The sequence below is a fragment of the Diadema setosum genome, chromosome 15 (assembly GCF_964275005.1).
Source record: "Diadema setosum chromosome 15, eeDiaSeto1, whole genome shotgun sequence".
Taxonomy (NCBI): Eukaryota; Metazoa; Echinodermata; class Echinoidea; order Diadematoida; family Diadematidae; genus Diadema; species Diadema setosum.
The window spans coordinates 9,113,400-9,128,732 of record NC_092699.1 but is presented as its reverse complement, the minus strand read 5'-3'; the positions used below and the strand labels follow the sequence as shown (position 1 = coordinate 9,128,732).

The window sequence follows — 15,333 nt, the reverse complement described above, 5'->3', positions numbered from 1 at the left end:
TGGTCTAACACCAATTTATATCATCAAATACCGATTTGGTCTATGATGAGTTGGTCTAATTCCATTTCGTCTAATCATCAAATAGTCTAAAATAAAACCAAATTTGTCCCATATAAATTTGGTGTACACATCATTAATTTTGGTCCATTGCCCAGTTGGTCTAGCCTCTGTCTATCATCATTTAGTCTACACCCATTTAGTCTAATAACCATTGATCTTATTGTCATTTGGTCTAATAGCCAGCCTCCTGGTCTAATCACGTACCATTTGGTCCAATCATCGTTTCGTCTATATGACCAACTGTTTTTTTTTTTTTTTTTTTTGGGGGGGGGCTTTTTATTGATGTGTTCACCAAATTTATATTGGACAAATTTGGTTTTATTTTAGACCATTTGATGATTAGACGAAATGCAATTAGACCAACTCATAATAGACCAAAAATAGACCAAATGGCTATTATTAGACGAATTGTCTGTAGACCAAATAGTAATTAAACCAAATAACAATTAGACCAAACAGTAATTGGACGAAATGATGACTAGACCAACTGGTTATTAGACCAACTGATATTAAACAGTCTATTAGACCAACTGGCTGTAGACCAAGTGGTAATATAGAGTGTAAATCGATCCGGACGATAGCCTCTTTGAAATGGTTGTTTGAAGGTTAAATATAAATTCAAAATTCGTCTTTTAATATTACATGTGAAAAAGTACCAACGCACCCTTTCGGCAAAACTGGGGGGGGGGGGGGGGGGGGCTTTGGACGAAGGGTGGGGTTCCAGTCAACGCGACGCGACCCAACGCTCCCAACGCACCCTTTCGGCAAAACCGGGGGAGGGGGCTTTGGACGAAGGGTGGTGTTCCCATTAACGCGACGCGCCACCACCCAACCCACCCTTTCGGCACAAGCCTTCCAAGGGTGTGTTCTCGAGATCCGAAAAGGTCCGAAAGATCCGAAAAGGTTTAGAAGACACTTCAGGAGCTTCTGTAGCCGCTATACAGTCAAACCTACCTATAGCGGCCACCCAAGGGAGGCGAAAAGAGTTGCCGCTATAGACAGGTTATCCGACGTTTGTGTGCATTGCCTACATGTACATTGTCCTCGCTGTATAGTATACATTTATGAGTACTTACATGTATGCATTGAACAATGCCGGTGTTGATCAAGTTGCTTGCACAGTAGCATGTGTTTAGTCGTGAAGAAAGCTTTACCCTAGTGGACTGATGTAAATTCTTCTCATTCATCCAGTCGAAGTACAAGATCAAAGATTAGTTGAATCAAGAAACTGGAAATAAACTCACTGTTGCGACGTTTCGCCAATTATCAACTGGCTTCTTCGGGCGAATGAAGCTCCCGATGATGGAATGGCCCTTAAATAGTGCGAGATTGTGCAGAGCGCACTGGACCTTGTCCAGCGCGCGAAAGACGGCTTGGGATTTTGCGAACGGCCCGGTCCCACGCGTGTGATAAATTGAAGCGGAGACCTCCTCTCTTGTTAACAAGAGAGGAGGTCTCCGCTTCAATTTATCACACGCGTGGGACCGGGCCGTTCGCAAAATCCCAAGCCGTCTTTCGCGCGAGAGGAGGTCTCCGCTTCAATTTATCACACGCGTGGGACCGGGCCGTTCGCAAAATCCCAAGCCGTCTTTCGCGCGCTGGACAAGGTCCAGTGCGCTCTGCACAATCTCGCACTATTTAAGGGCCATTCCATCATCGGGAGCTTCATTCGCCCGAAGAAGCCAATTGATAATTGGCGAAACGTCGCAACAGTGAGTTTATTTCCAGTTTCTTGATTCAACTAATCTTTGATCTTGTACTTCGACTGGATGAATGAGAAGAATTTACATCAGTCTATCCGACACGAATTCGGTCAGGAATGTGTGAGATTGTGCAGAAACAGCGAAAAGACGGCTAGGAAAATCGCGAATTTCCGTAATCACCTGCGGTTCAACCTACGTTGTCTACACGACAACATTATACCTACCAGCGTACAGCTAAAGAGTAATGTTCGAGGTCATAAGGCACTGAACATCTTGAAGAACGCCGAGAGGAAATTACTCAACGAAAGGGTCAGACAAATCAATCACAAGTTAGATAATTTGAAAGCACATCAAAACTGCTTGGAAAAGAAGATAGGAGAGCAGTTTCCAGCCAAGGTTGTCCGACAAATCAAGGATTACACTACACATGCGCAGTTGGCACAACACGAGCTCACCAAACGGCGCCATATTGGAAAATTCGCGAAGCTCCGTGATACATGTGAATCACGAGCGGATTTGGATCATAACTGGAGACGTAGCAAGCCTACATGTGTGTCATCCAGCGTCCCATCGATTTGGGTGAGAAATCTGTCATCTAGGGAATTATCACATGAGGAAAAATCTCTCTTAGGAAAAGGTCTAAATTTTGCGACATCACCTACACAACTACCCGTATCGGAACTGATTACCGCTACTGAGTCTGCCATCCGACTAGGTAACATCAAACCTGATGCTGCAGAGGAGTTACGGCATGACGTGAGTACCCTATTATGTCACTCTGAATTACCGAAACCGAACATCACGGAAAAAGAACGACGTGCTTTGGAAGAGTTAGCAGGGGATAAGAACATTGTAACTGTACCAGCAGATAAAGGGAGGTGTGTAGTTGTGCTCGACAAAGACAAGTACACTGACAAATGTCTAGATTTGTTGGACGATAAGAAGACCTATAAGACCATAGGCTACAACCCTACCAATGGATATAGGAAGACAGTAACTGGTGTCATTAATAAGATCCACAAGGAAGGTGGTTTCAGCGATAGACAAAAACAGTTCTTGACTCCACCTACAGAACCTACAGTACCAGGATTTTATGGCCCGCCAAAGGTACATAAACCTGATCCCATTCCAGTGAGACCTATTGTAAGCTGCATTGGCTCTGTGACTTACAGCCTTGCCAAACACCTTGCCAACATTCTAAGTCCCTTAGTAGGAAAGTCCCCTCACCACGTGAAAAACAGCCAAGACTTCGTTGAGAAGATTTCACACATCAAACTAGCGGATAATGAAACATTAGTATCATATGATGTAAGTGCCTTATTTACATCGATTCCCTCATCTGAAGCAGTTAATGCGGTTAGGACATGTCTTAGTCGGGATGACAGCTGGAAGGATCGTACTTCACTTTCCATAGATCAGATTGTTGAAGCGCTAGGGGTTTGTTTGAGTACAACCTATTTTTCTTTCAACGGCAAGCACTACATACAACAACATGGATGTGCTATGGGTTCACCAGTTTCTCCCATAGTGGCCAACATCTACATGCAAGAGTTTGAGGCCACAGCACTGAGTACCTACTCTGGACACAAACCACGTATCTGGCTCCGCTACGTGGATGACACTTTTGTCATCCTCCATGACGAAGAGAGTGCGTCTTTCTTTGGTCATATCAACTCTTTGGACACGCACATTTCCTTTACACAAGAAACATGCAAGGATGGACATCTGGCATTCCTAGATGTTGAGGTCCACGTCGATTCAAATGGTACCATCTCCACTTCAGTGTACAGGAAACCGACCCATACGGACCAGTATCTTAATTTCCAGTCACATCACCCCTTGGTTCACAAACTTGCAGTCATCAGGACCCTCTTCCACAGAGCAGACACCATAGTTCACAGTCCACCTGAGGTTGAAAAAGAAAAGACCAACATCAAAAACGCCCTGGCTAGATGTGGATACCCAGACTGGGCATTCTCTAAAGCAGACACCCCGAAACGACAAAGCAAGAACACACAGAGAACCCACGGTACACAGGGACGAAAAGTCACCATCACTATCCCGTACGTGCATGATTTGTCGGACAAGATCAAAAGGCTGTTTCAGAAACAGGGCATCACTACTGCCTTCAAGCCCCACAACACATTAAGGCAGAGATTAGTTCACGTCAAGGACCGAACCGCCAAAGAAAAACAGAGAAACGTAGTCTATGGCATCCGATGTTCCCAGGAGGATTGCCATGAATTCTACATAGGGGAAACACAACAATCACTAAAAGCTCGCATGAACCAACACAGAAGACCCAGCAACTCAGAAAGCATCCCGGATTCAGCAGTATACACACACATCAATGCCAGCAAACATTCGTTTAACACCAATCAAGTGATTATTCTGGATAGAGAATCCAAGTGGTTCGAGAGGGGCGTCAAGGAAGCCATCTGGGAACGTGTGGAGAGACCTACACTTAACAAGAGAGGAGGTCTCCGCTTCAATTTATCACACGCGTGGGACCGGGCCGTTCGCAAAATCCCAAGCCGTCTTTCGCGCGCTGGACAAGGTCCAGTGCGCTCTGCACAATCTCGCACTATTTAAGGGCCATTCCATCATCGGGAGCTTCATTCGCCCGAAGAAGCCAATTGATAATTGGCGAAACGTCGCAACAGTGAGTTTATTTCCAGTTTCTTGATTCAACTAATCTTTGATCTTTACCCTAGTGCATTATCATGACTGAATGAGTGATGAATGCAGCGGTGGCGATCACTGAACGTTGCTCATGAATGACTGGCACGGCTACAAAACTGAAAAACACGCAGAATTACCGCCTCAGCTGCGGCTCCGTGTGGGTCTTTGGCCGCTATAGACAGGTAAAATTCTACCGCGGGAAACGAAATGTGTGGCCGCTGGTCGCGTTAGACAGGTGGCCGCTAAATGTAATGCTAAAAAACAGATGGACGGGATTTCTTTCATGCATGTTTGTAGTTTCTCTTTTTGTGAATCTCCAGGCTTTTTTTTTCTTGGTCTCTATCAATAGTTCACCAGTTTTACCTCAAGGAAAGAGAGTATATGAATCGGTATTGTACAGACGAACCCCTTGATAACGAAAGGAATGAAAAGGAAATACGGAACGAAAATAAATTTCATCATTGCGAGAACATTTTCGAGTACGCATATATCTGCGGGCTCAACTCACTCGATAGGCTAGCTAATTTCCGAAACACATAGCAAGATTTTGTTAAGTTAGGAATGTATTTTACCAAAAAACCGGCGTTTTCCTTGACGGAGAAAGAAAACCAAATACAGAATTGTATAATCGATATGTGGATTAAAGGACTACTGAAATAATTATTAGTTGGGCAAGAGAGTTAAATTAAAAGAAAATAGAACAATTAGCTCAAAATGTATCATTTTTAAAGATTTTTGTGTCACCATTGCTAGATCAGAAGACTACAAAGTTCCATGATGTCATGGAAGTTATAGAGAAAACAAAAAGGCGGAATTCAGCATTATAATTTCACTTTCCGAGCATACTGGAAACCTCAGAAGATATAGCGGATCATATTACACTTACCATATAGGTCTATATCACTATAACGAGGATGGGATATGTACTTCTCATTAAAAAAAAAATAATAATTAAAAATTTTGTGGAATTCTCTTGATAATATATATGTATTTTTTTTTTCAAATATCGCTGTTTATGCATGACGTCATTGGCTGTTAAAGTCTTCTTTTTTTCATTAATGGCGGCAACAGGCCTTTGAATAGCCGTAACTTTTGAACGGACCATACGAATTCCCTAAAACTTCACTCGTGTGTTGTACTCATATATCCGCATTTACTCAATCCATAAACACAAACATTTCTTGGGGTTTCATTCCACTTTAGTAACTTTGTTTATTGCGTTGAAATTGAATAAACAGCTTCGTGTATTCACTGTCACCAGGCGCAGATCTTGTATAGGCTAACATAACACACAAACGGCATCATGGTGTTACTCTTCATTGTAGACGTGTAAGACTACTTTTGCAGTGCACAATGCAGTAACGAGCTCTCAGTCATGATTTGGCCATGGTAAGCGGACGCTTCAAAGCCGAAACAACAAGAATCAACACAAAACTTGGATGTTGTAAAGGGGAAAGTGGAGAACGTCCCCACCATCCATCCGATATAATCTTCTCCCCCCCCCTTTCTCTCGATCTCTCCCTCTCTCCGTTTACGCAATGTGTAGTTTACAAACTAAGACACAAAATGAGCAGAATATCCTTAATGACCAATCGGTTTTTGCAACGTGAGATTTCAATTTTTTTTTAATACATGTAATCATACTTCTCAAAAGAAAGAAAATAATGCGACTTACAAACCCGCATGTGGGACTGTGTAGCAACCGTCTTTAGTCCTGTAATGTAAATTGTGTGTGTGTGTGTGTGTGTGTGTGTGTGTATGTATGTACAGTATGTATGTATGTTGCAACGTATGGGGGTTGGGTTGGGGTCTGTAGTCTGATGTCATCATAAAAAGAGAAAATTCTCGCGGTCCCAGAGCATATTTCCATCAATTGGGGTTCACCTGCACTCTCTCAACCGCCTGCCTTGTACTAGTAGTCAGTAGTAGTTGTTTCGTTGTCTTTTTCAAAATAAAGTCATCGCAATCATAATGCAAAAAAAAAAAAAAAAAAAAAACCCTCGGGTGACATGACCTATTTTACAAAGCAGAAAAAAAAGATGTCAAAATTGTATTTTACGCTGAAAGTAAACTGTCGTATTTAGATTGAAGTATATGCCCATTAACACACTAAAAAAACAAAAAACAAGGAAAAAACCCTCTAAATTTTCTTCAGTTTATGTGAGAGCTGACAGGTCACCTCGATAGCAAACCAAATTTACTTTCATAATTCATCGGAAGTGACTACCCGTCATCAGAAGACGGGTTGCTCCTGTCAATTACATCACAACTTCACTCGGGTGGAAATTGCGGATTTAGCGAGGTTTTAATAAACGCTTTGTACAAAACCATAACATCATGCATCAGTATGCTTATTGTGACTGCCTCTGCATCGTGGGACATGGCATGGAAAAGAAATTGCAACAATCTGCTGTAATGTATTTTGTATCTAAATGATATATTGAATTCGTTTGTAGGATTAAATTTTCCTAAGAAAGCCGCACTTATATACCAAATATTTTCGTTCGTACATTTTACTCTTGAAAAGAAGAAAAAAAAAAAAACCTCTTGAACAAACAAACAAACAAGCGTTGCAGATAAAAATGAAATTCAACACTGAACTGTCTTAGTCTCTCCATGCCTAAATAGACAGCTGAAATTTCACGATGTTGTACTTCAGTAAGAAAAGGTGTCACTACTCACTCGTGTATTGATGTTAATGACTCTATTAACATACAATGTGGTAGTTGTCGTTGCTGCTGTCATATTTACGTACATGTCTTGAGGAACTTTGAAGTACAAAGTACATGTTTCTGGTGTCTGAGAACAAGGTATGGCTAAAACTAGCCCGACCAGACGCTGTTACTACGCTGTGTGCACCTACGTACAGCGACTGGGCTGTGTATAGTTAGGCTAAAACAAGAAAAGTATAGTACATGTACGACAATAACAAGATGGTACCATTCGTGTAGGCAAGGTGACATACATTGTATTTGAATGAGTTAACTGTACTTTTTTCTTTGTTTCTTTTCTCTTTTAGTGAAGGTAATTCCTGTTAAAACGAAGTCATCGGGACGGCAATTTTCATTCGTTATAACATTATTTTTTTTTTCTGATAGCCAAACAAAGTGTATAAAGATATATAGCTATACACTGTAATAATTGAACTGAATTCTCACTTCATTGTAATTGAAATTTTGTTGTAACCGTGTTAATTATAATGGGGGTGCACTGCATGCTCCAACGTCTGAGTGTTTTGAGAGTGCAGGAAATACAGGAGTCCAATGTTGCAGGTTTGTAAAGAAGGGGTGTGTATTGCCAGGCCTAACGTCCACGGTGACATAGTGTGGAAATACAGGGGTCCACTGTTGCAGGTTTGTAAAGAAGGGGTGTGTATTGCCAGGCCTAACGTCCACGGTGACATAGTGTGGAAATACAGGGGTCCACTGTTGCAGGTTTGGAAAGAAGGGGTGTGTATTGCCAGGCCTAACGTCCACGGTGACATAGTGTGGAAATACAGGGGTCCACTGTCGCAGGTTTGGAAAGAAGGGGTGTGTATTGCTACGCCTAACGTCCACGGTGACATAGTGTGGAAATACAGGGGTCCACTGTTGCAGATTTGGAAAGAAGGGGTGTGTATTGCTAAGCCTAACGTCCACGGTGACATAGTGTGGAAATACAGGGGTCCACTGTTGCAGATTTGGAAAGAAGGGGTGTGTATTGCTAAGCCTAACGTCCACGGTGACATAGTGTGGAAATACAGGGGTCCACTGTTGCAGGTTTGGAAAGAAGGGGTGTGTACTGCCAAGCCTAACGTCCACGGTGACATAGTGTGGAAATACAGGAATCCACTGTTGCAGGTTTGTAAAGAAGGGGTGTGTATTGCCAGGCCTAACGTCCACGGTGACATAGTCTGGAAATACAGGGGTCCACTGTTGCAGGTTTGGAAAGAAGGGGTGTGTACTGCCAAGCCTAACGTCCACGGTAGCTAGCCTGGAAATACGGGGGTCCACTTGTGCAGGTTTATGCATAATTCACCCGAATGCGATTAAGCAAACGTAGGCGACAATGTTGGCAAAAAATCAGTTGTTAAACCAATAATGTCCACGGTGGTATAGTCAGTCATACAGGGGTCCACTTTTGCAGGTTTGTAAAGAAGAGTGTGTACTGCCAAAACTAACGTCCACGGTGACATAGTCTGGAAATACAGGGGTCCACTGTTGCAGGTTTGTAAAGAAGGGTTGTGTACCACTAAACCTAACGTCCACGGTAGCATAGCCTGAAATACAGGGTTAATTAGTGCAGGTTTATGGATAATTCTTGCGAATGCGGTTAGCATAGGCGATAATATTGGCAATCAAAGATGTTAACCAATGTACATAGCATAGTCAGTCATATGGTCACATAGGGGTCCACTGTTGAAGGTTTATAAAGAAGGGATGTGTGTTGCCAGGCCTAACGTCCTAGTCTGGAAATACAGGGGTCCACTGTTGCAGGTTAATAAAGAAGGGGTGTGTATTGCCAGGCCTAACGTCCCCGTGACATAGTCTGGAAATACAGGGGTCCACTGTTGCAGATTTATAAAGAAGGGGTGTGTGTTGCCAAACCCAACGTCCACGGTAGCATAGCTTGGAAATACAGGGGTCCGCTTGTGCAGGTTTGTAAAGAAGAGGTGAGTACTACCAAGCCTAACGTCCACAATAGCATAGCCTGGACATACAGGGGTCCACTTGTGCAGGTTTATGTATAATTCACCCGAATGCTATTAAGCAAACGTAGGCGACAATGTTGGCAAAAAATCAAAGTTGTTAAACCAATAATGTCCACGGTGGTATAGTCAGTCATATAGGGGTCCACTTTTGCAGGTTTGTAAAGAAGAGTGTGTACTGCCAAACCTAACGTCCACGGTGACATAGTCTGGAAATACAGGGGTCGATTAGTGCCGATTTACGCATAATTCATGCAAATGCGATTAACTTAGCTTAGGCGACAATATTGGCGAACAATCAAAAATGTTAACCAATGTACCTAATATAGTTAGTCACATGGTCACATAGAGGTCCACCTTTGGAGGTTTGTAAAGTAGGGGTGTGTATTGTCAGCCTAACGTCCACGGTGACATAAGTCTGGAAATACAGGAGTCCACTTTCGCAGGTTTATGCATAATTCACGCGAATGCGATAAAGCTAGCGTTGGTGACAATGTTGGCAATTAAGGATATCAAACCAATAATGTCCACGGTGGTATAGTCAGTCCTATAGAGGTCAACTAGATTTTTTGCAGGTTTGTAAAGAAGGGTTGTGTATTGCTAAACCTAACGTCCACGGTGACATAGTCTGGAAATACAGGAGTCCACTGTTGCAGGTTTGTAAAGAAGGGGTGTGTATTGCCAGGCCTAACGTCCACGGTGACATAGTCCGGAAATACAGGGGTCCACTGTTGCAGGTTTGGAAAGAAGGGGCGTGTGTTGCCAGGCCTAACGTCCACGGTGACATAGTCTGGAAATACAGGAGTCCACTGCTGCAGGTTTGTAAAGAAGGGGTGTGTATTGCCAGGCCTAACGTCCACGGTGACATAGTCCGGAAATACAGGGGTCCACTGTTGCAGGTTTGTAAAGAAGGGGCGTGTATTGCCAGGCCTAACGTCCACGGTGACATAGTGTGGAAATACAGGGGTCCACTGTTGCAGGTTTGTAAAGAAGGGGTGTGCTGCCAAACCCAACGTCCAGGATAGCAAAGCCTGGAAATACAGGGACTGGTTAGTGCAGATTTACGCATAATTCTTGCGAATGCGATCAAGCTATAGTGGGCGACAATATTGGCGAACAATCAAAGATGTTAACCAATGTACATAGCATAGTTAGTCACATGGTCACATAGGGGAATGCGATTGAGCTAGCGTAGGTGACAATGTTGACAAAAAATCAACAAAGATATTAAACCAATAATATCCACGGTGGTATTAGTCGGTCATGATATTGAAGGGGTCCACTTTTGCAGGTTTGTAAAGAAGGGGTGTTTACGTCCAAGCCTAACGTCCACGCTAGCATAGCCTGGAAATACAGGGGTATTTTAGTGCAGATTTACCCATAATTCACGCGAATGCGATTAAGCTAGCTTAGGCGACAATATTGGCGAACAATCAAAAATGTTAACCAATGTACCTAGTATAGTTAGTCACATGGTCACATAGGGGTCCACCTTTAATTTGGAGGTTTGTAAAGTAGGGGTGCGTATTGTCAGCCTAACGTCCACGGTGACATAAGTCTGGAAATACAGAAATCCACTTTCGCAGGTTTATGCATAATTCACACGAATGCGATAAAGCTAGCGTTGGTGACAGTGTTGGCAATTAAGGATATTAAGCCAATAATGTCCACGGTGGTATAGTCAATCCTATAGGAGTCAACTTTTGCAGGTTTGTAAAGAAGGGTTTTGTATTGCTAAGCCTAACGTCCACGGTGACATAGTCTGGAAATACAGGGGTCCACTGTTGCAGGTTTGTAAAGAAGGGGTGCTTACGTCCAAGCCTAACGTCCACGCTAGCATAGCCTGGAAATACAGGGGTATTTTAGTGCAGATTTACCCATAATTCACGCGAATGCGATTAAGTTAGCGTAGGCGACAATATTGGCAAACAATCAAAGATGTTAACCAATGTACATAGCATAGTTAGTCACATGGTCACATAGGGGAATGCGATTGAGCTAGCGTAGGTGACAATGTTGGCAAAAAATCAACAAAGATATTAAACCAATAATATCCACGGTGGTATAGTCGGTCATAATGTTGTAGGGGTCCACTTTTGCAGGTTTGTAAAGAAGGGATGTGTACTGCCAATTAAGCATAAAGTCCACGGTAGCATAGTCTGGAAATACAAGAGTTTTTTTTTTTTTTTTTTTGCAGGTTTTATAACAAGGGATATGTATTGTCAAGCTGAAAGTTAATGTCTACAGTGGAATAGTGTATAAATTTAAATTTATGTTAACCAAATTGTGCAGTATAACACCACAGTGGAATATTCTCTATGTACAGGTCTTATTCAGGGTGAAGCCACATTTGATCGTACTACCTTTTTATAATTGTAAACTGTGCACCAGACTAATTTGGCTTGAAACAATAAGGTATATTGATTCCAATTTTGAAGATACAAGTATTGATTAGAGTTGAAAAATATCAATATGTCATGTCATTAAATTTGTTGCTTTAATTTCATCTTTCCACTCCCCCAAAATGAGGAGTTAGCCTCACTTTCAATTTTAAATATGGCCGGCCATAAATAAGGTCTATAGGGGTCCACTATATAACATGTTTTGCAATCATAGGTTTTGTAGTCCACGGTGGCATAATCTGTATATACAGGGGTCCACTTTTGTAGGTTTTATTGTCAAGTCTTTGTCCACGGAGCCATAGTCTGTATATGCAGGGGTCGAATTTTTGCAGATTTGGAGAGAAGGGGTTAAACTGTCCACTTTTGCGGATCTTAAAAGAAGGAAGTGTATACTGTCAAATGTCCACATTGGCAGTCAACAGAGGTCCAAATTCTGGTTTTCTATGTATGCATACATATCTTCATGCCTTAAGTCAAACAAGTCTTACAGGTAGGTAAAGACTAATAAAACAACTCATCCACTGACTCAAACGAGAGGCATAAAAGGCTTAACTAATTAATGCACACGGTGGCATAGTCAAATATACTGTTTCAATCATTTTGTAATAAAGGTACAGCTGATTTGGAGGACAAATTAATTTTCAAACCAGGTATGCCAAATACAATCACACAAAACACAACTGACTTTATGATCTCAAAGCATTGTTTGATTTATTCATTGCTATCTGTGGTATCAATTAGGTCATGCATGGACCAATTGGTCTGTTTTCTAAAAATGTAATAACCTGAAAGTAATCAACCATTATCAAGATGGCATTTTCTTGCACACATGTATCTACATTAGTGAAGAAATAAATGAATCTACAAAAACTAACTTTTTTGGCGATGAAAAATACTTAGGAGGTGGCATGTGATAAGGAGTGACCCCAATTGAACCTCATGAGTGACTCCAGTTGAACTTAGACCTGTGGTGACCAAACCCCCCCCCCCCCAAAAAAAAAAAAAAAAAAAATGAACCAAGCTCCCAGATGGACACACACATGCAAACAAAGAATAACATCATCTTAGGTCTGCTATTGAAAAACCCGTGGCAAAATTGGGGTCTGCAACCAACCCATTTTCTAAAATGTAAACTGGATTAAGCACTTATAAATTAAACTTAAATGAAATCCGGGTTGAAATTCTATAAATCAATGCTCGATCACTTAACTGAATCTTGTAATTTTAGCAGAGTGATTTGAAGGTATACTTCTGCTTTACTTAGTGAACTTTTATAGCAATATAAAACATCAACGTATTAATAAATCTTCAACTCAAAACTTCTTATAACACATCAACTGTAACGAAAAAGGATTTCTTCACTTCAATTCCACAAAGGTTGTAAAAAGAAAACTCTTAATTTGGGGCAGGAAACATATGGGCTTTAGCCTTTTTGAATTCTAAGAAAAACATACAAACTCAGGACAGCACCATCCCAAAAGAATAACCGAAAACATAATAACATGTCGTCAGAAGTGCAAGTGGAAACTTTCCAGGAGTTGAATTCAACTACAAATCAGCCTCTTTGGGGAAGGGGGGGGGGGTGCTCAGCTATTTTTAAGGTTTTAGAGGCAATTTTGATTGGCTGCAGGGGTCTTAAAATTTGGTTTAAAAGTGTGCACTGACAAGCAAGAACTTTTTCCTTTTCACCCTTATGTCACTAGGAATTTTTTTACAAGTCGGAAGCCCTAAACTTTGTACATGGTTTTTTTCCCCTCTAAATTTAACACTGGAGTTGGCTTGAAGGCAGCCCTTCCCCCTACACTACAAACAGGGAAAAGATGCCTCTTCTTAAAATCCCAAAATTCCACAGAGAGCAACAACAGGGAAGGATTCCCACAGGGGGAGCTGCCCCCCCCCCCCCCCCGTGCCACTGCAAAAAAAAAAAAAAAAACTTTCCATTTGCCAACAGCTCAAACTTTTTCACAACCTAAAAGTACATATAATATGCTTTTTAAACCCTCAGCATAAAGGTTTGCATTAGAGCAAAAATGTGTCTCAATTACTCATAACTTGCAAAAGGACAACCCTTTACACATATTTGTGGGTAGAACATGAACAGTTTTTGAAACAAACAATATATATATATATATATATAAATATATATATATATATATATATATATATATATATATAATCCCATCCTGTATCTACATCATCATAAAATTTACATAACATATGAAGAGAACACTTTAAAAATGATATCAAAATTTAGGGGCCATTCATAATTCACAATGTTTTAAATTTTCGATTTTTTTTTCAAAAAATTGTGGGTGTGTGTCAAACCAAAAATTCGAAAATTGAAATTGGTTTCACTTTCAAACCAATGTGTGAAAAATGAAAAAAACAAATCAGCTTTTCCAATCAAAATTAGGGGTAGGTGGGTGGGTCAAAAAACTTGGGAAAACAAAATCAAAATTGTAAATCATTGAAAATTATGAATGGCCTGTAAAAAGGCATTTGCACTGCTTTATATTTTCAATTACATCTTTGAAATCTTGTCTATGAATTGCAGAAGTACTGGCTTAAATTGGTAGAGAATTATGAGCACATTAACTTTGGCAGGGAATCACAAACGTTTTGAAATGGTTGACTCGTCTGCATGTAACTGCAGGCAACAAAAAATTGCCAGACTGTACCTGCCAGTCCACTAGTTATGCATTCAAGCACAACTGCCCCTGCAAGTCATGTAGAACCCAAAATGCAGAGGGCTTTCTTTCTAAATTTTGATCAGAAGTTACCAGTAGTTGTCTACAAATCAAAGAAGTTGATGCTGTAAAAAGATCATAGAAATTTAACGTACTATTTTAGGATGTGCACATTTACATGTTTCATGATCAGTCACTCAGAACATCACCATCACAAAAGAATAACTAAACAAACATGTTAACATGTCATCAGAAGTGCAAATGGGAAATTGGCTATTTGTTGAGTTGAATTCAACTACAAAACTACAAAACAGCCTCTTTCGTTGAGGGGGGGGGGACGGGGCTCGGCTATTTTTAGGGTTTAAGAGGTAATTTTGATTGGGTGCAGGGGCCTTAAAATTTTGTCTAAAAATGTGCACTGACAAGCAAGGACTATTTCCTTTTTCACACTTTCCTCACTAGGAAATTTTACAAGTCGGAAGCACCAAAGTTTGTACGTGGTTTTTTCCCCTCTAAATTTAACACTGGATTTGGCTTGAAGGCAGCCCTTCCCCCAACACTACAAACAGGGAAAAGATACCTCTTCTTAAAATTCAACACAGGGCAACAAAGGGGATAGGTTCCCACAGGGGGAACTGCCCCCCCCCCCCATGCCACTGCAGAAAAGCCTTCTATTTGCCAACAGCTCTAACTTTTACACAACTTCAAAGTACTCGGGATCATATAATATACCGGTACTTTTTAAACCCTCAGCATAACGGTTGGCATTACAGGGAAAAGTTACTGTCTTTCAAACAAATGCCTTCATTTGTGAACTTTGTGAACTGCAGACAGCGAAAAATTGCCAGACTGTACCTGCCAGCACATCAGTTCAACATTCAAGCACAGCTTCCCCTACGAGCAATACTGAACCAAAAACATACAGAGAACCTCAGAATGGTGGTAACATGCCTGACTGGAACACCTCATTCATTTAACATTTCTGAAGAAACCCTAGTGGATCTTTTTTCCTGATTTGGTTTCTCACGAAATCCTTGATATTTCTCCATGTGCGACCCTTGAAGATTTGTGGAGCAGCTTTCATTGCTGAGGTGATTGGTTCTTTTCCAGGA

At 41.2% G+C, this 15,333-nt stretch overlaps 1 protein-coding gene across 1 annotated transcript; it reads left to right on the top strand.

Annotated features, from left to right (window-relative positions):
- Positions 1-1,829: 1,829 nt before the first annotated feature.
- On the top strand, positions 1,830-4,355 carry LOC140239225 (uncharacterized). Its single transcript, XM_072319106.1, has one exon. It carries the CDS (start codon positions 1,830-1,832, stop codon positions 4,353-4,355), a length of 2,526 nt encoding a protein of 841 aa, XP_072175207.1.
- Positions 4,356-15,333: the final 10,978 nt, after the last annotated feature.